The sequence below is a fragment of the Lepidochelys kempii genome, chromosome 3, assembly GCF_965140265.1.
Source record: "Lepidochelys kempii isolate rLepKem1 chromosome 3, rLepKem1.hap2, whole genome shotgun sequence".
NCBI lineage: Eukaryota > Metazoa > Chordata > Testudines > Cheloniidae > Lepidochelys > Lepidochelys kempii.
In genome coordinates this window covers 2009328-2030303 of record NC_133258.1, presented here as the reverse complement: position 1 = coordinate 2030303, position 20976 = coordinate 2009328, and the positions used below count along the sequence as shown (strand labels likewise).

General features: G+C 44.4%; 1 protein-coding gene across 19 annotated transcripts in view; it reads left to right on the top strand.

Annotated features, from left to right (window-relative positions):
• DTNB (dystrobrevin beta) overlaps positions 1–20976 on the top strand; it is a 389020-nt gene that overhangs the window by 222698 nt on the left and 145346 nt on the right. For 16 of the 19 annotated variants that reach the window (XR_012157855.1, XR_012157851.1, XR_012157853.1 and 13 more), the window contains one exon: positions 18142–18231. Coding sequence is in view for 2 of the 19 variants with exons in the window: in XM_073335462.1 (XP_073191563.1) it covers positions 18142–18231 (90 nt within the window). In the remaining 17 variants the exon portion in view is untranslated. The remainder of the gene's footprint in view (positions 1–18141; positions 18232–20976) is intronic. The other 3 variants (XR_012157865.1, XR_012157864.1, XM_073335465.1) reach the window with 1 other exon arrangement.

Here is a 20976-nt window from a genome sequence, read left to right as displayed (position 1 = left end):
TTGCATTCCTTAAACCAAGTATTATGTTTAATTGCTGTTAGAATTAAGCCAAAGTTATGCAGGTGTGCTGCATATAACGTCATAACGAGATGACAGCTGCCTCTGGAGATTTAGGAATAAAATGAAACACAGAACATGTATGAAGTTACTTGCCGAAGGGGCACTAGCCCAACTTTTCGCATTGTTTTTTATTTTTACACTCCATTGTTTCGAGCATCCTTTATCAAAACTTAATAAACTTTTCTTCCCTGCTGATGTTCTCTGTTTGGCAAAGGTACTTTGCTATATTTCTGAAGCAGCAGAACCTAACTAAGTGATTGGGATTTTGTTTACCTTTGGTATAAATATCAACATCATTAACGATCTCAGGAGCAATGTTCACAGCTGTGCATTAGTTGTTGTTGGCTACAGTGCTAGTAAGGAAGCTTCCATGTGTTTTTTTTTTCCTCTCTTATGAATATTATGAGTAGACACATGCTCAGTAGCTACTTGCTAGAATTTGGCAGCTAAATTTTCCATTGAGTCTATCTGTCAAAGGTTGTAGGAATTGAGCAGGACTTTCCCTGTAATGTTTGCTCCTGACTGCTGCAAGCCACTATGGTACCAGGCACAAGAGCTCAGAGCTCTCAATACTCCACCTGCTGGTGCCCAGACAGCATGGAGGAGGAAGCATCCTGACTCAGATGCAGAGGGAAGAAAAGTGGGGAGAGGGGTCATGACGAAGGGAGTAGATTGGTACAAGGAGCTTGCTGCGGGTGGAAACAGAGAGTGACTGGGACTGGCTGGGAAAGGAGACTGGACAAGGAGGCGGGGGGTAGGGAGTGTGGGACGAAGAGCCACGGGTGAGTGAGAGAGAAGACAGAGTAGGAGAGGCTTGAAAGGACATGGGCAGAAGGGTTGTGTGTAAAGACCTGTGACTAAGGGATGAGAATGGGACTGGAATGAGGAGACAGATGGGGAGAGAGAGGACTTCTCAACTGTGTTGTGAAAATAAATTCATTCACGTTTGGGAAGCACTCAGATGCTGTGGTGACAAGTGCCATAGAAAAGTCTGTGAGGAAATGAGTCATTCTTTATTCAAAGCCGGGTTTGAGTGGTGTGCTGTAAATGAGGGATAGGGCCACGCTTTAAACAATGAGGGTAAAACAAAATATTGAATAGTTCCGATCTCAGTGTTACTTAGCTCTTGGTGTGTGATTTTATATATATAGCATAATAAATACTCACTGTCAGGGACATAGCTTGAAATCAGACTCTTGAGGTATTAGCTCTTCTTAACTGGTTTGTATTCTGGTGCAACAAATAAATATTTTAGTGGAGTGGTAGTTTTTCTATAGTTACGATTAAGATCCACTTACTGGTTAAAGGACAATCTGACTAAGTGTTCTAAAATCCAAACGGTTAATCAGATCACTGTGGAATGTGGTATGCCTCATCGGATTAGAAATCCAAATTTGGGTTCATTTAACCAACTGGTTCCTGAGATACAGCCCTCTGGGGAAAAAAACAGCTTTTCTAACGATTGGCAGATTCTACTAGTGCTTTTTTGCACACTCCTGGGGGTCATAGAATATCAGGGTTGGAAGGGACCTCAGGAGGTCATTTTGTCCAACCCCCTGCTCAAAGCAGGGCCAATCCCCAATCTTTGCTCCAGATCCCTAAATGACCCCCTCAAGGATTGAACTTATGACCCTGGGTTTAGCAGACCAATGCTCAAACCACTGAGCTATCAAACTATGACTCTGATCAGGGCCCAAGGGTCCATTTGCCCCAGCTAGTGCATGGTACTCTGTACCTCTTTGGGGAAACAATATTGCAGATGCTGTTCAGGAAACAGGTTCTACAGATAGGGTTGTACCTAAGGCCATGTGCTTCCATCTTCTGTTCACAGGATTTTTCAGTGCCCCACCATCTCTGTCTGAAAGAATGGATCCCGCACTGCTCTCCAGTGCTCTGCTACTTGTCAGGAGCACATTGCGAATGGCAGTGCAGTTAATTGTGAAGTTCCTAACTCAACAGGATTTAGAGTTTCCTGATGTTTGTCTGATGTGGATAGGAGCAACATTCGACTACTTTTGGCATTCACAGAACAGCTGAACATGATGGACCATCACTTTTGGGCTCAGGAAACTAGCACTGAGTGTTGGGATCACATCGTTATGCAGGTCTGGAATGATGAGCAAAACTTTTGGATGAAGAAAGCCACCTTCCTGGAACTGTGTGCAGAGCTCACCCCAGCCCTGCAGTGCAAGGGCAGCCAGAGGACAGCTGCCCTCTCGGTGGAGAATCACATGGCAATCGTAGTGTGGAAGCTGATGACTCCAGACTGCTACCAGTTGGTTGTGAATCAGTTTGGAGTCAGGAAGTCATTCTTTGGAGCTGCATTAATGCAAGTGTGCAGGGTTATTAATCACATTTTGTTGTGAAGGACTGTGACTTTTGACAATGTGTGTGAAATAGTGGATGGCTTTGCAGAAATGGATTTCCCTAACTGCAGAGGGCATGCATATTCCAATTTTGGCACCAGACCACCTTGCGATGAAATAAATCAATAGGAAGGGGTAATTCTGCATGGTGTTACAGGCGCTTTGGATCACCACGGGCGTTTCATTGACATCCACGTGGGGTGGGGTGGAAAGGTGCATGATGTGCATATCTTCAGGAACACCGGCCTGAAAGCTGCAAGCAGGGGCTTTCTTTCCAGACCAGAAGATTATAGTAGGGGATGTTGAAATGCCGATTGTGATCCTGGGAGACCCGGTGTACCCCTTAATGCCATGGCTCATGAATAGTTACATGGGAAACCTGAATAGCAGTAAGGAGCGATTCAACAATAGGCTGAGTAGGTGCAGAATCACCGTGGAATGTCAGTTTGGCAAAATAAAAATGTGCTGGTGATGCCTTTATGGCAAGTTAGATCTCAATGAGGATTATATTCCCATGGTCATAGCCGCAAGTTGTATGTTGCCCAATATTTGTGAAGATAAGATAAAAAGTTTGCTCATGGGTGGATTGCTGAGACAGAAAGTCTGGCTGCTGCTTTTGAGCAGCCAGATACCAAGGCTATTAGGGGGGCACAACTGGGGGGCAATTCAAATCAGGGAGGCCTTGAGGCAACACTTTGAAGATGAGAACCAGTAAAGTAAGTTGCTATGCTTGGGACTGCAATGCTTAATGAAGTTGAGTTTTGCAAGGAAGCACTTGTGATTTTTGTGGCCTAGGATTCAGTGTAAGCATATGATTAAACTGCTTGTTTATTTGTTGCTGCCATCTGCTATCATAATTTGCATGGAAACAAATAAAGAGTGCTTATCCATTCAAAAAACTTTGCTTTTATTGCACACAAAACTACAACACCACACACAGACACACACACATACACACATGCTTGGGGGAGAAGAGGTACCAGGAGAGGGCTGACTTTCAGAGCTGTGCATAAGACCAGCTATCATTTGAAAAGGTGTCCATGGAGGTGGAGTGAACAGGAAAGCGAGAAGTCCCAGAAAGCAGAAAGGAATGCACGGGTGGAGTTTGGGGAGGGCTTGGGAAAGAGTTCTGAATGTGCTGAAAGAGAGGGCGGGCATACATCTGCTCAGTCTGGAGCGTTATGAGGGACTGCAGCATCTAGGTTTGCTGCTCCATAACTTTTATCTCCTCTCAGTTGCGTCCCTAATGAAGCCCTCATTTTCTTTTCTGTCCTGCCTGTCGATTTCCCTTCACTGCCTGCGTTCCCTCTTTTCTGCATCTGAGTATTGCAGCATCTCCTGGAAAGTGTCTTCTTTGCTCCATCTTAGGGCTTTCTTATCTGGAGGAGGCACTCTGCCAGTGTGTAGGGCAGTGGTTCTTAACCTTTATTGCAGCCTGCACCCCTTTGGTTCTCAAAATATGTTCTCGCAATCCTTATCAAAAATCATTGAACTAGGTCAGTTCTTTAAACCTAGATATATCATAACTATAGAATGAAAGAGAGAGAATTATATATTTATTTTAATTTTGCAGTAAAATTAAGAATACATGAAAAATTACACACTTTTTTTAGAATTATATATTTATTTTAATTGCTGAAAGTGGCATTGTAGTGTGTACACCTACATTGTTTAATCACCCAAAGCTACCTTTTTGCGAAAAATCTCTGTAATGTAGACAAGGTCTAATACTCTGGCACCAAACAGATTATACTGTGTGTCTGCAGACAGAATGCCCAAGAGGGTTGGTAGCCAGCCAGAAATCTCTGTGTGGCTCAAGGAGCTATTGAACCTCAAGGCTGTTGAACCTGAGAAGCAACGAAGCACTGTACATTCAAACCCAACCTTTGGAAGAAAGCTAAAAATAGGAGGGAAGGGAAGGGATGGGATGCGATGCTGAGAGTGGTGACATGAAAGTGAGGAGAGGGTAAGTGGGAGAGATTAGTACCCTGGGGTGCATGTCAATCCTATATTCTCCTCTCCCATATGTGTGCTGGGATCTGGAGGTCCCTTTCCCTGTCCCCATGTGAGCTTGGATCTCGGGTCCTCTGTTAGTCAGAGGGGGCCTGAACCCCTTTCCCTGGCCCCCATGTAAGCTGGCATCTGGGAAAGCCCTGCCATTCTGGATGGGGAACTGAGAACAGGCATACTGAGAGCATGCACTAAGAACACACTGCTGATACTGGGATGAGGAGTTGAGACTGGTCATGCATGATGCTCACCACAGTCTCTCAAGCACTGGTACTGTCAAGGGAGGGTGAGAATGTGCACCGAGATGAGTGGAGCAATTCATACATCTCAGAGCTATTACTTCAGGCTGCAATCATCCCCATAAGGTGTTTGCATTCATCTGAGAACATCACATTGACATGAATGGACCACTTCATACCTCTCAGATCCTGCTATGCTTTCAAGATTATCCTGTGCTGGGAATTGGGATATAGCAAAACAGTTGCTGATGATTAATTTCATGCAGTATTATGTAGGAGAACCACCTCTGCTACAATTAAGATTGAGACGACTTTCTGTTTAAAGGACAATTCTACTAAGTGCTCTAAAATCCACATGCTTACTCAACTTGGCTTGAAATTTGCTGCACCTCAGAATGTGCAGGATAGGGCTCGTGATTCAAATTTGGGGTCATTTGAGCAAGAGGTGACTAGGACACAGCATTGGAGAAAACAGCTTTTCTTAAAGTTCACAGATTCAAGCAATTCTTGTTTCCCCACACACTTGATTTCTAAAGTGCAAATGGCTTAATAGGATGGGAAAGGAAAGGTGAGGTGGAAATGGGGGGAGGGGTTATATGTGGCAGAGCATGGTGAGGGAGAGGGCGTTGCAGAAGAAGATAGACACACTGGTCTTCGCTCACACGGTAAAAGTGACTGTAACCACCATGTAATGAAAATGTCAGGTTTTTGGGGGGAGGTAGACCATGTATGAGATTCCTTTCACCAGCCCTTTTAGCAATTACATACCAAACATTTCCAGGCATGACCATCATCCCCATTACACTATAATAAAGAGTATAGGGGGAGCACTTAGGAATAACATAACAACCTTCTGTCTGAGCAGAGAGAACAGTGGACTGGGACTCAACAACGTAAACCCTGTGCCTGGTTCTGCCATTGGCCTGGTGGGTGTCATTGGCCAAGTCACTTCACCTCTCTGCCTCAGTTTCCCCATCTGTAAAATTTGCATGATGTTTTCCTTCAGTAAATTTCTTTGAGATCTATTGATGGAAAAGCATTGTGTAAGAGCTAAGTATTATAATTACTTGGCTACAGCAGCATCTCAGTTGTACACCTTCCTGATAACTGCTGGTGCCTAAATGACCACTAAATTCCACCAACGACATTTCTTTTTCCATTAAAAAAATCAGTATATTTACTGACAAAAAACTTTGTTAACACAGTGTTATAGTTGCCCGGTAGTATCTCAGGCCCCTCCAGAATGTGGAGTTCATCAAAACTCAAACTTCTGAAAACTAGAAAATAGAGTTCTTCAGGTGATTGCACATGTCCATTTTGTTGTAGGTGTATTTAGTTAGTGTAGTTTAATAGATAGTGTAGTAAAAGAACAATAACCACATTTGTTGTTTGTGTGACTCTGGCACTGGAGCTATGCCATGATGTCCAGGTTTCAAGCCCTGTCACTCTTGTGGTAAGGCAATGCCTAACAGTGACCCTCCCACTAGCTGCCTTAAGTGCTTGTGGGGAGGCTCATGTGAGCAACAAATATGGTATTTGTAAGGGCTTTAAACCCTGCTCCAAAAAAGACAGGACAGCCAGATTGAAATATCTTCTACTAGGCTCAGCGCTGAGTCTTCTGTCTGAACCATCTACCTCAGTCCAGGTACCAAACACCTCAGTTTTCAGTCGTGCACCTCTGGCATTACCGGTACCGAGAGGCAGATCAGCATCACTGGTACCAAAGATGAGGCACCATAAAACAGACCCGGTACCAGAATCATTGAAGAAAGCAAAGAGGTTGAGCTCATTTAAGGACTCGAGAGGGTGCTCAAAGCATAGTTGCTCCCCCAAGCACACCTCTAGGCAGGGGGGTTCATTGATTCCAGAGCGCAGTACAGCAATGTTGAGACTGGCTCGTGAAGCACCATGACTGGGATCACCTCACACACTAGTACCACAGAGTGCTTTCCCGGTACCATCTACTGATGAGGCTCTGAGAGAGTTGTTGAACCTCTCGGTACTGCCATCGCCGGCAGTTCAGGAGTCTCACCTAGCACCAGCACCCAGTACTGATGTTAGTGGCTTCACCGCCACACTGATTCGGTCCATCAGGGTGCCAATTAAGAAAGTACCAACTAGGGGAAAGCTGCATGATTTTCCCATCTCCCCTTTCTTCAGAGACTGAACTTACCTCTCCAGTATGAACTGGAACAGCCCCGCCATGGCCACAAGACTCTGAAGTGGGATCCCATGTCTCCCAGCCTAGCCCATCTCACCATCAGAAATATACCACATTCACACCCTGGTTTTGGCCTCAATATCAACAGTGGGCTTACTGAAAGGACCCTTGGGCCACGCAATTGGGGACTAGGGTTGCACCAGTGGCCCTTTTGGAACCCATGGGGTTTCCCTTTCAATTCAAAGCATTCTTGAATGCACCTCAACCTGCTCCATCTACTGGCTGTCATTGCTCTTCTTGGCAAAAACTGACGAGATTCTGCATAGTCTCCTAGGCTTTAGTGTGACCCTGAAGTCCCTGGGCATTTCCACCGCAACAGTGAAGCAGAAGGCCTTCTGTCCTCACCAGTCCAAGTGATTTCAGGGGTTTGCCCCTCAAGTCCAGGACCTGCCAGGGGAGAGGAGCAGAGGTCACAAAAAACATCCACTACTACCCTCTGCTTCTGCAGCTGCCAATTCCTCAGGACAGGTAGCATCCTTGAAGATCTCATTTTGGTGGGTGGGTCAGGAGCACACTACCAGTTCTATGAGTGCCATCTTTTTCTTCCATAGCTTTTGCAAACCCACTTCTCTCATGCTTGGGCCCATATCACAACAGATCAGTAGATTCTAAGTGTGGTGGAAGTGGGATACTCACTCCAATTTGTTTCTATCCACCCCTCCCATCCCCTTCCCCATCCCTCTTCAGGGACCTCTTGCTCATGAGATAGTGTAACTACAAGAAATAAAATCACTTCTCCTTGTGGGAGTGAAGAGGCCCTTTCTTTGTTCAGAGTAAGGGGCTTTTACTCCTGATACGCCATGATCCCAAAAGCAAAAGGGGATCTCAGGCCTATTTTAGATCTAAAGAAGTTAAACAAATTCCTAAAAATTTTGAAATTCCAGATTGTCACTCTAGCTTCCATTATCCCTTTGCAGTAGCCAGGGATTGGTATGCTGCTCTCAAATTACAGGATGCTTACTTTCACATGGTGATGCATCAGAGCCACAGAAAATTTCTGAGATTCACCATCAGTGGTCGCCATTATCAGTTCACTGTGCTCCCCTTTAGTCTCTTGGCTGCCCGACATGTATTTACAGAGTGTATGGCGAAGGTAGCAGCATTCTTCTGGAGGTCAGGGGTCTATGTCTTTCCTGACCTGGACAGCTGGCTGATAGGAGATCTATCGAGGTCCAGTATAAGAATAATCTGACCCACCTTCAAGGTGCTAGGCCTGCTGATCAGTACAGACAAGTCAGTCCTATCTCCAGTACAGAAAATAAAATGTATTGGAGCAGTCCTGGACTTGACAACAGTCAGGTTTCATGCAAAAGCTCATTCTAGACTTAAAGGCCTATCTCCTCACTACAGTGAGAAATTGTGTTTAAGGCTGCTGGGACACATGGCAGCGAGCACTTATGTAGTACAATACACCAGGTTGCATTTCAGACTCCTTAAAGGCTGGTTGGTTGAGGTGTATTCACAAAGGGGACACCACACAGACATGTTAGTGCATGTACCACATCAGCTTTTAGCCTCCTAGGATTAGTGGAAAAACCCTTCCAACATCTGCAAAGGAATTTCCTTCGCTCTGCCTCAACAACCTCTTACCTTAGTTATGGATGCCTTGGACCTGGGTTGGGGGTCTCACCTAGAACCCCTGAAGATGCCAGGTTTCTGGTCTACCCAAAATCTCAGTCTACACATAAACATCAGAACATTACAAGCCATCCAGTTAGCTTGCCCAGCATTTCTTCCTCACATCAGGGGAGGGGGTATGGTGACCAACAATACAACAGTCATGTTTTATGTAAACAAACAGGGAGCCCAGTCCTCACTGTTCTGCCAGGAATCAATTCTGCTCTGGGATGTCTGCATTGGCAACTCTATACTTCTGAAAGCGGACGACTTCACAGGGGCTCAGAATATGTTGGCAGATCTCCTGAGCAGGTTGTTTATCAGTCACCACATGTGGTCTGATTGCCCAGATATAACAAAGTCCATTTTCGAGCGCTGGGGAACTTCCCAACTGGATCTGTTTGCAACAAAAGACAACAGAAAATATCACCAGTTTTGCTCCTGGGCAGACAACAGTCCGGGTTCACTGACTGACGCTTTTCTGTTGCTGTGATCAGAGGGTGTGCTGTAAACTTTTCCCACCATCCTTCGACTGCCCAGAGTTCTATGCAAGGTCAAACAGTACAAGGCCCATCTTATACTGAGTGCCCCTGCAAAGTCTCATCAACACTGGTTTTCACAACTCTTGAACCTCTCAACCAGTCCTCCACTGTCACTCCCACTTCACACAGATTTGATTTCACAGAATCATGGCCATCTCCTCAACCCCAGTCTTCAAGCCTTTCACGTGGTGGTCTAGAGGCTTCGTGGTTAACATCAGTTGAGGAGTTCTCTTCCAGAGAAGTTCAGGACATGCTGCAGAATAGTAGAAAACCATCAACTAGAACTACTTACCTGACTAAGATTAAGAGGTTTTCCATCTGGTCCAGACTGAAAGGGTTTTCCCCAGTTCTTCCTTCTATTCAGCATGTGCTGAATAAAATTTCTTGTCCCTGAAACTTCAAGGATTGATGATTAGCTCAATCAGAATATACCTAACAGCTATATCGGTATTTCATCCACTTATGGATAACTATGCTTTCTTTGCCAGCCCGATGTCTGTAAGATTTTTTAAGGGTTTGGACAGACTATTTCTGCAGCTGCAGAGCCCTATTCCACTGTGGAGCCTGAATCTAGTTTTATAAGATCCAATGGGTCCCTCACTTTGAGCCTCCAGCAACTTGCTGTCTATTGCACCTTTCGATGAAGTTAGCATTTTTAGTAGCCATTACATTGGCCAGGAGAGTGGAGAAGTTGAAGGTTCTGTTATCAGATCCTCCATATACAGTTTTCTATGCAAAGCATGCCTTTGTCTTCAACTAAGGTTTTTTACAAAAGCAGTCTCCACTTTTCACATTAACCAAGGAATTTTCTTACTAACCTTCTTCCCAAAGCCTCATGGTATAAGGGGAAGGAGAGACTACACACTCTGGGTGTTAGAAGAGCTTGAGCGTTTTATCTGGAACGGGCTAAACCTATCTGGTCTTCGTCTCAATTGTTTTTTGCCTTTGAAGGGCTGTTATGTTTCCATGCAAAATATTGTCATGGATATCCAGTTGTATTTGCCTGTTACCAGCTGGCTAACGTGGAGCTGCCAGATAGAGTGTTGGGTCATTTAACTAGGTCCCAAGCAACCTCTATGGCTTTTCTGGCTAATGTTCCATTTTGGACATTTGCAAAGTGGCAATCTGGTCATCATGTCACACATCGCAAAAAAAGCAAACATCATTCTGGGATGTATTAGCAGGGGTGTTGTAAGCAAGACACAAGAAGTAATTCTTCCGCTGTACTCTGCGCTGATTAGGCCTCAACTGGAGTATTGTGTCCAGTTCTGGGTGCCACATTTCAGGAAAGATGTGGACAAATTGGAGAGAGTCCAGAGAAGAGCAACAAAAATGATTAAAGTTCTAGAAAACATGACCTATAAGGGAAGATTGAAAAAAATTAGGTTTTTTTAGTCTGGAAAAGAGAGGACATGATAACAGTTTTCAAGTACATAAAAGGTTGTTACAAGGAGGAGGGAGAAAAATTGTTGTTCTTAACTCTAGAGGATAGGACAAGAAGCAATGGGCTTAAATTGCAGCAAGGGAGGTTTAGGTTGGACATTAGGAAAAAATGCCTAACTGTCAGCGTGGTTAGACACTGGAATAAATTGTCTAGGGAGGTTGTGGAATCTCCATCACTGGAGATTTTTAAGAGCAGGTTAGACAAACACTTGTCAAGAATGGTCTGGAATATAATACTTAGTCTTACCATGAGTAGTCTTACCATCTTACCATGATGACCTCTCAAGGCCCCTTCCAGTCCTATGATTCTATGATTTGTCTCTCACTACATTATCTCTCAGCAATCTAGAGATAATACTAAATTTGGACTAGTGGTCCTCCAGTCCTTGTTCAAACAGATTCCGAACCCACCTCCAATTGGAACTGCTTGTGAGTCACCTATAATGGAATGGACACGTGCAATCACTTAGGAAACAGCTACTGACCTTTCCATAACTGTTCTTTGAGATGTGTTGCACATACCCATTCCACGACCTGTCCTCCTTCCCCTCTCTATCAGAGTCTTCCAGTGAAAAGGAACTGAGGGAGCCAAGGCGGGGGCTCCACCTTTCTGCCTGTGTGCTGTGCGCAAATACCACAGGGTTGTCTTGCTGCCCCAATGGGTACCGCTAAGGGAAAGTCTCTCTGACAGATGTGTACTGGAGCGCACAAACACCTACAGTGGAATGGACATGTGCAAAACATCTTGAAGAATAACAGTTATTGAAAGGTTAATAACTGTTTCTTATAGTAAACGCCCACACAACCTTAACTCTGTTTGAGTGGTGCCCCAATGTGCTCATAACACATGCTCACTCTCAGCCATTGCACTGTACTGAACAAATGCTACCTACACATGCCCTATACTCAACACAAACATTTACTGAGCAGCAAGCTGGGCTGTAAATCTACAGTGCTTCAGCATTCTGCACACTAACTGTGTTTGTACCGTATGTCTAAGGCCCTTGATTTTCTGCTTTTAATTTTTAATTATTTTTTTTTCTGAAAACTTCCCAGGTTTTACAAAAGCTGTTACTTGGTTTTTACTGATTTTTTCACCTGAATGTATGTGAAAATGCTGCTTATGTTAAGAATATCCAGTAGGTTAGGTAGCTGAGTTTGTTAATAATAAACTAGTCTAAGTGTAAGTGAAAGACTCTCTGTTAAAATAAGGCAGTGTAGTGGAAGATACACATGCACATGCATGGGTATGGACTGTTAATGTATAGTTCGTGAAATAAACCACAGCACTAAATTAATTTTACTTTCAATACTCTTACATTTCTTCCTTTGTTGCTTATTTCTGTTCTCCTGTCCCAATATTATCCCAAATATTTACTGAGAAAACCATGAAGTTAATTTTTTGGATTGATTTTCACCCATTTTTTAATTTTTGTAATAAACACTGAAAATGTCCAGGAAATAAAAACTGAAAATGAAGGGCCTTAAGCATGTCAATGTGCGCTGGGAAACTTTTCATGCACAGCAGCAGGGTCCACACAGATGGGTGGTATGCAGCACTCTGGAGTGCTATAGATTTACAGCCCAACTTGCCACACACTAAAAGTTCATGACATGCAGCCTGCTTCGTAAGAACATAAGAATGACCATACTGGGTCAGACCAAAGGTCCATCAAGCCCAGTATCCTGTCCTCTGACAGTGGCCAATGGCAGGTGCCCCAAAGTGAATGAACAGACAGGTTATCATCAAGTGGTCCATGTCACCCAATCCCAGCTTCTGGCAAACAGAGGGTAGGGCCACCATTCCTGCCCATCCTGGCTAATAGCCATTGATGGACCTATCTTCCATGAATTTTTGTTGCCCTTTTCTGAGCCTCTTCCAATTCCAGTATATCGTTTCACAGAAAGAACACCACATCTGCTAAATTTTACAACCCCTTCAACTCTTGTATGTCTTCATCCTTACACACATGATGTTAAATCCACAGACCACGCTCCTCTCTCCCCTAACTGCTGACATTCCCCATGGCAAGAAGACCCATGTGCCCTCCTAATGACACAACCTACACAACACAGCACTGAAATGAGGCATACTGGATCTCTCAGAGAACATTTGCACTTCTTTCCTTTGATCACACACATAGGGGTCAGAGAGCACTCACTTACACATCCAGAGGGACACAACCCCCCAGATCACCTCATAAGAACAGCCCTCCTGGGTCAGACCAATGATCCATCTTGTCCAGTATCCTGTCTTCTGACAGTGAGCAATGCCAGGTGCTTTAGAGGGAATGAACAGAACAGATAATCAAGTTATTCATCCCCTATCACCCATTCCCAGCTTCTGGCAAACAGAGTCTAGGGACAATACAGAGCATAGTTTTGCATCCCTGACTATTCTGGCTAGTAGCCATTGATGGACCTATCTTCCATTAACTTATCTAGGCCTTTTTTGAACCCTGTTATAATCTTGGCCTTCACAACATCCTGTGGCAAGGCGTTCCACAGGTTGACTGTGCAGTGTGTGAAAAAATACTTCCTTTAGTTTGCTTTAAACCTGCTGCCTATTAATTTCATTTGGTGACTCCCAGTTCTTGTGTTATGAGAAGGAGTAAATAACACTTCCTTATTTACTTTCTCCACACCAGTCATGATTTTATAGATCTCTATCATATCCCCTGTTAGTCGTCTCTTTTCCAAGATGAAAAGTCCCAGTCTTATTCATCTCTCCTCATACGGAAGCCGTTCCATACCCCTAATAATTTTTGTTGCCCTTTTCTGAACCTTTTCCAAGACCAATATATCTTTTTTGAGATGGGGCGACCACATCTGCACGTAGTATTCAAGATGTGAACGTACCATGGATTTATATAGAGGCAACATGATATTTTCTGTCTTATTATCTATCCCTTTCCTAATGATTCCCAACATTCTGTTTGCTTTTTTGACTGCCGCTGCACAGTGAGTGAATGTTTTCAGAGAACTATCCCCAATGACTCCAAGATCTCTTTCTTGAGTGGTAACAGTTAATTTAGACCCCCATCATTTTATACGTATAGTTGGGATTATCTTTTCCCACTGTGCATTACTTTGCATTTATCAACCTCAAATTTCATTAACCATTTTTTTGCCCAGTCACCCAGTTTTGTGAGATCCTTTTGTAGCTCTTCGCAGTCTGCTTTGGACTTAACTATCTTGAATAGTTTTGTATCATCTGCAAAGTTTGCCACCTCACTGTTTATCCCTTTTCCAGATCATTTATGAATCTCACAATCACAGCACTGCCAAGCTGCTCCAACTAATTCCTCCATTCGATATAGTTGCACCTAACAGTGAATTCAGCTGAAGTGCATGCGGATAATTCCAGTGACTATTGCCAGCTCCAGGGGGGTAAAGTTAAGGTTGCTTCAATATGTACCTTAACTCTGTATTTCCTGGTTTTCAGACGTTTGAGTTTTGCTGAACTTGATATTCTGAAAGGGCAAGAGATAGAATCATAGAAATGTAGGACTGGGAGGGACCTCGATAGCCCATTTAGTCCAGTCCGCTGCACGGAGGCAGGCCTAAATATACCAGCAGGCCTGCCTCTGTGCAGGGGACTGGACTAGATGGTAGAAGGTAACCTAGAAGGTAACCTTAACTGTGTCTTAACAAAGTGTTTTGTCTGTGATTTCATTAATGTCCATGATGTGCTGAGATACTGTTGTGAAAGGAGGTATATAAGTACCTAGAGTGGTGGGAGTGTATCTTATACGTTGGTACCCTCAAAGCAGCAGAGCACAATCTGACTCTTATTATAGTGGCACACCAGAGTGTCTCTTTCACCTTCCCCAGTGTGGAAGCTCTGCCACTCTGCACAGAGAGTTGAGAACAGGCATGGTCAGAGCGTGCACCAAGCACAAAGTGCTGAGACAGGTACATGTCACAGACTCACAAGCACGGGCAGTGGGGAGGCGGGGATGAGAACACCTGGTGAGATAAATGGATCTGTTCACATGTCTCAGAGCTGTTGTTTCAGGCTGTGTTCATCTCAATTAAGTGTTGTCACTCAGCAGAGAACACCTCATTGAGATGAATGGGCCATTTCATACATCTCTGAGCCTCTTGTGCTGCCAGATTGATGTGCAGAACACCTTCCCCATACACTAGGCCCAGATCTAGCATAGGGATTTTGCATCTCCACTTACCTGCCCCTTTCTGCCTCCATCTGTTACAGGCACTCCTCACAGCCCCACCACCTCCCTATTGTCCCTCTAAGCTTACCAGATGCATGGAGTGGTAAGGAGAAGGGTGAAGCTGGGGGTTGGGGAAAGCACAAAGAGTGGTGATGTGCTGGGAGGAGCTTGGAGTGGCAAGGGAGTAGGGGGAGGTTTGAAGCAATGGGCATGTTGGAGGGAATGTTGAAGGAGTAGTAGGGAAGTCTGTGCAGTTGTGAGGGTGGAGGGGGATGGGGCTTTGGAGCAGGAAGGGGGAGTGTTGGACCAGTGCAGGAAAGAGTAGGGTGGAAAGGTTAGGATTAGATCTGTGCAGTGGGGGTGGTGGAGGGATTTCAGCTCTGTTCCCTCCAAATCAATCCATGAGTGATAGGTACTTCATGGTCCCTATCACTGTAGTATCTGAGTCCTCGCAATGTTTAATGCGTTTATCCTCACAACATCCCTGTGAGGTAGGGAAATGCTATTATCCCCTTTTTTACAAAAGGGAAAATGAGACACAGAGAGATTTGAGTGTCAGAGGGGTAGCCGTGTTAGTCTGGGTCTGTAAAAGCGGCAAAGAGTCCTGTGGCACCTTATAGACTAACAGACGTATTGGAGCATAAGCTTTCGTGGGTGAATACCCACTTCGTCAGAGAGACTTGAGGTTTGTCCGAACGGAGAGTTGTTCAGGAATAGTATTCCTGATTAACTGTTAATCCACTTTGTGGATTAAACTAATTTAGAATAAGGCATTTATTCTGGAATAGAAGTATTCACACAGAGAGCTATTCAGGAATAGCTATTCCACTTTAAATTCACACCCTACCTTAATCTGAATGAACTTGCCTGGGTAGACAAGACCTAAATGACTTGCCTTAGGTCACACAGCGGGTCTGTTGCAGAACAGGAAATTGAACCCAGGTCTCCTGACTCCTAACCATTGGACCATCCCTACACTCATGTCCCCACTGACTCCATGCTCGTCCCTGCACTATTCCTGCCTTTGCTCTCCAGCTCCTCCACTTGCGCATCCCATGCTGACACCTGTCACTTCATGGGGAGGATTATGCGGGGCACCTCCCTCTGGTGCAATGCTGCCGCTCGGGCACCCAGGCCGTAACCCCGCACGTGCTCCACCCTGAGGCCCCATGCCCGCTTGTCCTCTTCCCCTGTGGCCCCACCCACACTGCTCCTCTTCCTTTCCCCACTCTGCCTCTTTCCCTGAGGGCCCCCTGCCCGCCGCTCGTGCCTTTCCACCCCCCTCCCCTGAGGCACCCCCCTGAGCCCCATCTGCAGGGGTGGATTGGCGTGAGCAGCAGGAGGAGGGCCTTGGGGAAGGAGGAAGAAAGGAGTGAGCATTGGGCGGGGGGGCCGAGCAGGAGTGGAGCCTGCAGTGGAGTGGAGCGTGGGCAGGGCCTCAGGGGGAGAAGGCCAAGTGGGGGCGGTCCTCAGGGCAGAGCAGGGGGGTGGAGCCACGGTTCGGGTGCAGGTGCCCCCACATACTTCTAGGAAGCTTCCAGTGCTCACGCCCAGCCTCCCCAAATGCGGGAGTCATGTGCAGTCTATGGGGAGGATGTTTGGGGAAAGACAGAGAGATAGGAGCTTAGGAGACGATGCAGAGGCAGTGAAGGGACTAGCATGCAGCCAGCACATTCTGTGGCCAGAGTAATCATTGCCCAGGGGCCAGAGGCAGGGGAGGAAGAGAGCTGCGCTGTAGTAAATGGGTGCGCTAAAACATTATTTTGTTTCAAACCAAGGAATTAAATGTCCAGGCACTTTAATGCAGAATTAAGGTTTCCCATTGGTGCCTGGTGGCCTTCTAGAATGTGGAGTGTTGCTAAATTTAAGCCTCTGAAAACTAGGAAATACAGAGTGCAAGTACCAGCAATCCCTATGTGAGGTCAGGGGAAAGGGAGCATCTGAAGCAGCAGTGAGCTGTATGGGTTAGAGGATGGCTGGAGAGGCCTGGCTGCTGTGTGCATAGGGGGCCTGGCTCGGCATATGTACAGTTCAGCCCACATAATCAAGGAACTATGTGGCCCTCTAGTAAGCTGCTGCCTGTGGTGTGTTCACAGCAGCAGAGGACATCAGACAGCAAGGAGCAACTTTTTACATGTGAATTGCTAATGGCTGAATGGGGTTATTCAACTATTACTACAAAGTGTACAGGAGGGGAAGGATTGCTTAGGAATTAAATAGTATCCTTTACCTTTAGCCAACCACAGCAGCGCCTCAACGGCAAAGGTGGTGTCAGCATGTACCTTAACTCTTCATTTCCTGGTTTTCCATGGTTTGAGGTTTGCTGAACTCAGAAAGGCAGGCTATGCCACTGCGCAAACTTAACTCTGCATTGACAAAGTTTTTTGTCAGTTAATTTAGTTGCACACTCATGTGCAATACACTTAGAGACTGAGTGAAATATCTACCATGCATGATCAGGACAGTTTTCAGGCATCATTATATTTTAAATTAAAATTTTTTTAACTTTTTTTTCCCCAAAAACTAAAACTGCTAGTCTTCAATGAGGACTATGTCCATTTCAAGTTTAAAAGCTCAACCATTTTTGCTGAATTTTTCACAAAGGTAAGAACATATGAAACAGGTTGTAATGGAAAACTGTTTTGCTATCTTCAGCATAGTGGTTACAACTGTATGCCTGCTATAATGGGGAGCTAAAATTAAAGATTTTCAGTATCTCACAGTAGTCAGGTTTCACAAAAGAAAGGCGTATATTGATTGCTCAAGAGTTCTTTCTGTACAGTGCTTAATGTTAATTCTCTCTCTTGTTACATACCCATTATTGGAAAGGTTGCTTGTTGCCCATAGGGGTTTACGAGGGTAATTCCATTTTGCTTCTTCATTATAAGGTCTTGCTATGCTTCAGGCAGATTTATATAGCAACCAGCTGTACCTTACAAAGAAGAAAAGAGCTTGTGTGTCTGAGAAATGTGGATTTCAGTGCACTGCCACTGAAAGCAATAGGTGTCATGTTTTAAAAGATATCTCCAAAACAAATGCCTTCCTGGACATGTCTAGAGTAGGAATTAATTGGAATTGTCATGCTGAAAGAGCGGGTTTGAATTCCTAATACAGGAACGAAAGAAAATTACACAGGCACAGGAAATTTGAGAAGCAAAAACATATTTTAAAATGACTTGCTATCTTTAAATCCTTGTGATATGTGTGTGCCTTCCAGAAATGAAACTACTCAATGCAGGTTGGAAGGAACCCCACAGAAAGATAGGGTATTTGGGGGCAATATCTGTGAGCACCCAGTTGTTAGTAGGTATCATTTTCATGTGACGCTTGTTGAATCATGTGTGTATTTTTAACTGTTCATCAATCTGTGTTCATTTTAATTACCGTTGTGTGTTTTGTTAACACAATAATTTGCTTTATATTTATTTTGTATGTTTTGTTTGCTTTCTTTGCCTTCATTACTACTAGGTTGCAGTACAGACTGGACACTGCCAATCGTTTAGCTGATGAGCATGCACTGATAGCAACATATGTGAGCCGGCTACAGAATGGTACACGGTTAGTGTGAGGAAAGCTTTCATGGAGTGGGGATGGGGACAATAATGCTGTTTTCTTTGGGAGATTTACAGGTGGGAGGTGAAAGTCACCCCATGGCAGTAGGTCTGCACAAGGCACTCCACACCACTGAAGCCTCTTACTGAGAGCTTACATGGTGCTTATATGGTGTGCAGAGCTTTTTTCACCCTTTATCCCAGGCCCAGGGTGAATTTTATTTAAACCGAAACCATATTTTTGGTGTCTTCAAAGTTTTCTCAAGGTTTTGTGCAACTTTCGCTTGAATTTTTTTTTCCACTCTTATGAACTTAATCCTAAAAATGTATTAAAAACTAGCCACCTTTGTTACTGTAAACAATTTAATGGTAGTTTTAGGCAAACACTAAAATGGTTTCAGCATAGGGGTCCATGGACACTAAACCATTGTTTTTTAGATCCTATTCACTGCTCTACTCAAGGGTATATGTGCCCCAGCAGATGCAACTGGGGCAAGTCTGTCCAGAATCCTTCAAATTATTCTGAAAATACACATGCGCGTGACTTACGTAACATGCCATGGTCTCAAAACTCCAGTCCTTTATCTTTACTAAACAGTGTGAGAGAAGTTTGGTAAGTGCTTTGGAGAGATCCTCTCTCTTCTCATTTAAAATTAGTGGCTGTGTGCATTTATCTTTTATATCTGTAAAACTAGATTCTGTATAAAGAGAGAGGTCTAGAAAGGTTTCCCCCAGAGCTCTGAAGCATGGTGGCTTCACTCCACCATAACTTTATTTTCTACCACTTTGCTTCCCTGGCCTGCAGGTCTTCCCCACCCCACTTTGGGGCCTAACGATTTATTGACAGAGACAGATCTGTGCTGGAGAGGAAGAGGAGGTGCAGAGCCTTAGAGGATGTGCCTGGAGGCTTTGCATCAACCTGTCCACACATGCCCACTGGCTTAGCTTTTTGGAAGAAGGCCATATGCCATCATTCTTTCATTTAGCAATTTCTGTCCCACAGATATGTGGAAAAGATAAGCTCTAGCTTTCCAAATCACTGAGTGAAGTCAGTCATTCCCTCTGAAGGTTGAGTCACTATTCTCTGCTAACACCTGTTTACCCAGCAGCATACAGCACTGTCCACCATGTAACAAGCAAAGAATTCCTGACTCACTACGTCAAAGGATTCATGTAGTTTTTTCAGGTTAAGATGAAAAGGAGCTAGTGATGAGGGGCTGTCACATTGACTGCACTTCAAGGCACATACATAGATTCATAGATTCATAGATATTTAGGTCAGAAGGGACCATTATGATCATCTAGTCTGACCTCCTGCACAATGCAGGCCACAGAATTTCACCCACCACTCCTAAGAAAGACCTCACACCTATATCTGTGCTATTGAAGTCCCCAAATTGTAGTTTGAAGACCTCAAGGAGCAGAGAATCCTCCAGCAAGTGACCCGTGCCCCATGCTACAGAGGAAGGCGAAAAACCTCCAGGGCCTTCCAATCTGCCCTGGAGGAAAATTCCTTCCCGACCCCAAATATGGCGATCAGCTAAACCCTGAGCATATGGGCAAGATTCATCAGCCAGATACTACAGAAAATTCTTTCCCGGGTAACTTGGATCTTACCCCATCTAAAAACCCATCACAGGCCATTGGGCCTATTTACCATGAATATTTAATTACCAAAACCATGTTATCCCATCATACCATCTCCTCCATAAACTTATCGAGTTTAATCTTAAAGCAAGATAGATCTTTTGCCCCCACTACTTCCCTCGGAAGGCTATTCCAAAACTTCACTCCTCTGATGGTTAGAAACCTTTGTCTAATTTCTAATCTAAATTTCCTAGTGGCCAGTTTATATCCATTTGTTCTTGTGTCCACATTGGTACTGAGTTTAAATAATTCCTCTCCCTCTCTGGTATTTATCCCTCTGATATATTTATAGAGAGCAATCATATCTCCCCTCAACCTTCTTTTAGTTAGGCTAAACAAGCCAAGCTCCCTGAGTCTCCTTTCATAAGACAAGTTTTCCATTCCTCGGATCATCCTAGTAGCCCTTCTCTGTACCTGTTCCAGTTTGAATTCATCCTTCTTAAACATGGGAGACCAGAACTGCACACAGTATTCCAGGTGAGGTCTCACCAGTGCCTTATATAACGGTACTAAAACCTCCTTATCCCTACTGGAAATACCTCTCCTGATGCATCCCAAGACGACATTAGCTTTTTTCACAGCCATATCACATTGGCAGCTCATAGTCATCCTATGATCAACCAATACTCCAAGGTCCTTTTCCTCCTCCGTTACTTCTAGTTGATGCGTCCCTAGCTTATAACTAAAATTCTTGTTATTAATCCCTAAATGCATGACCTTACACTTCTCACTATTAAATTTCATCCTATTCCTATTACTCCAGTTTATAAGGTCATCCAGATCCTCCTGTAGGGTATCCCTGTCCTTCTCTAAATTAGCAATACCTCCCAGCTTTGTATCATCTGCAAACTTTATTAGCACACTCCCACTTTTTGTGCCCAGGTCAGTAATAAAAAGATTAAATAAGATTGGTCCCAAAACTCATCCTTGAGGAACTCCACTGGTAACCTCCCTCCAACTTGACAGTTCACCTTTCAGTAGGACCCGTTGTAGTCTCCCCTTTAACCAATTCCCTATCCACCTTTCAATTTTCCTATTGATGCCCATCTTATCCAATTTAACTAATAATTCCCCATGTGGCACAGTATCAAACGCCTTACTAAAA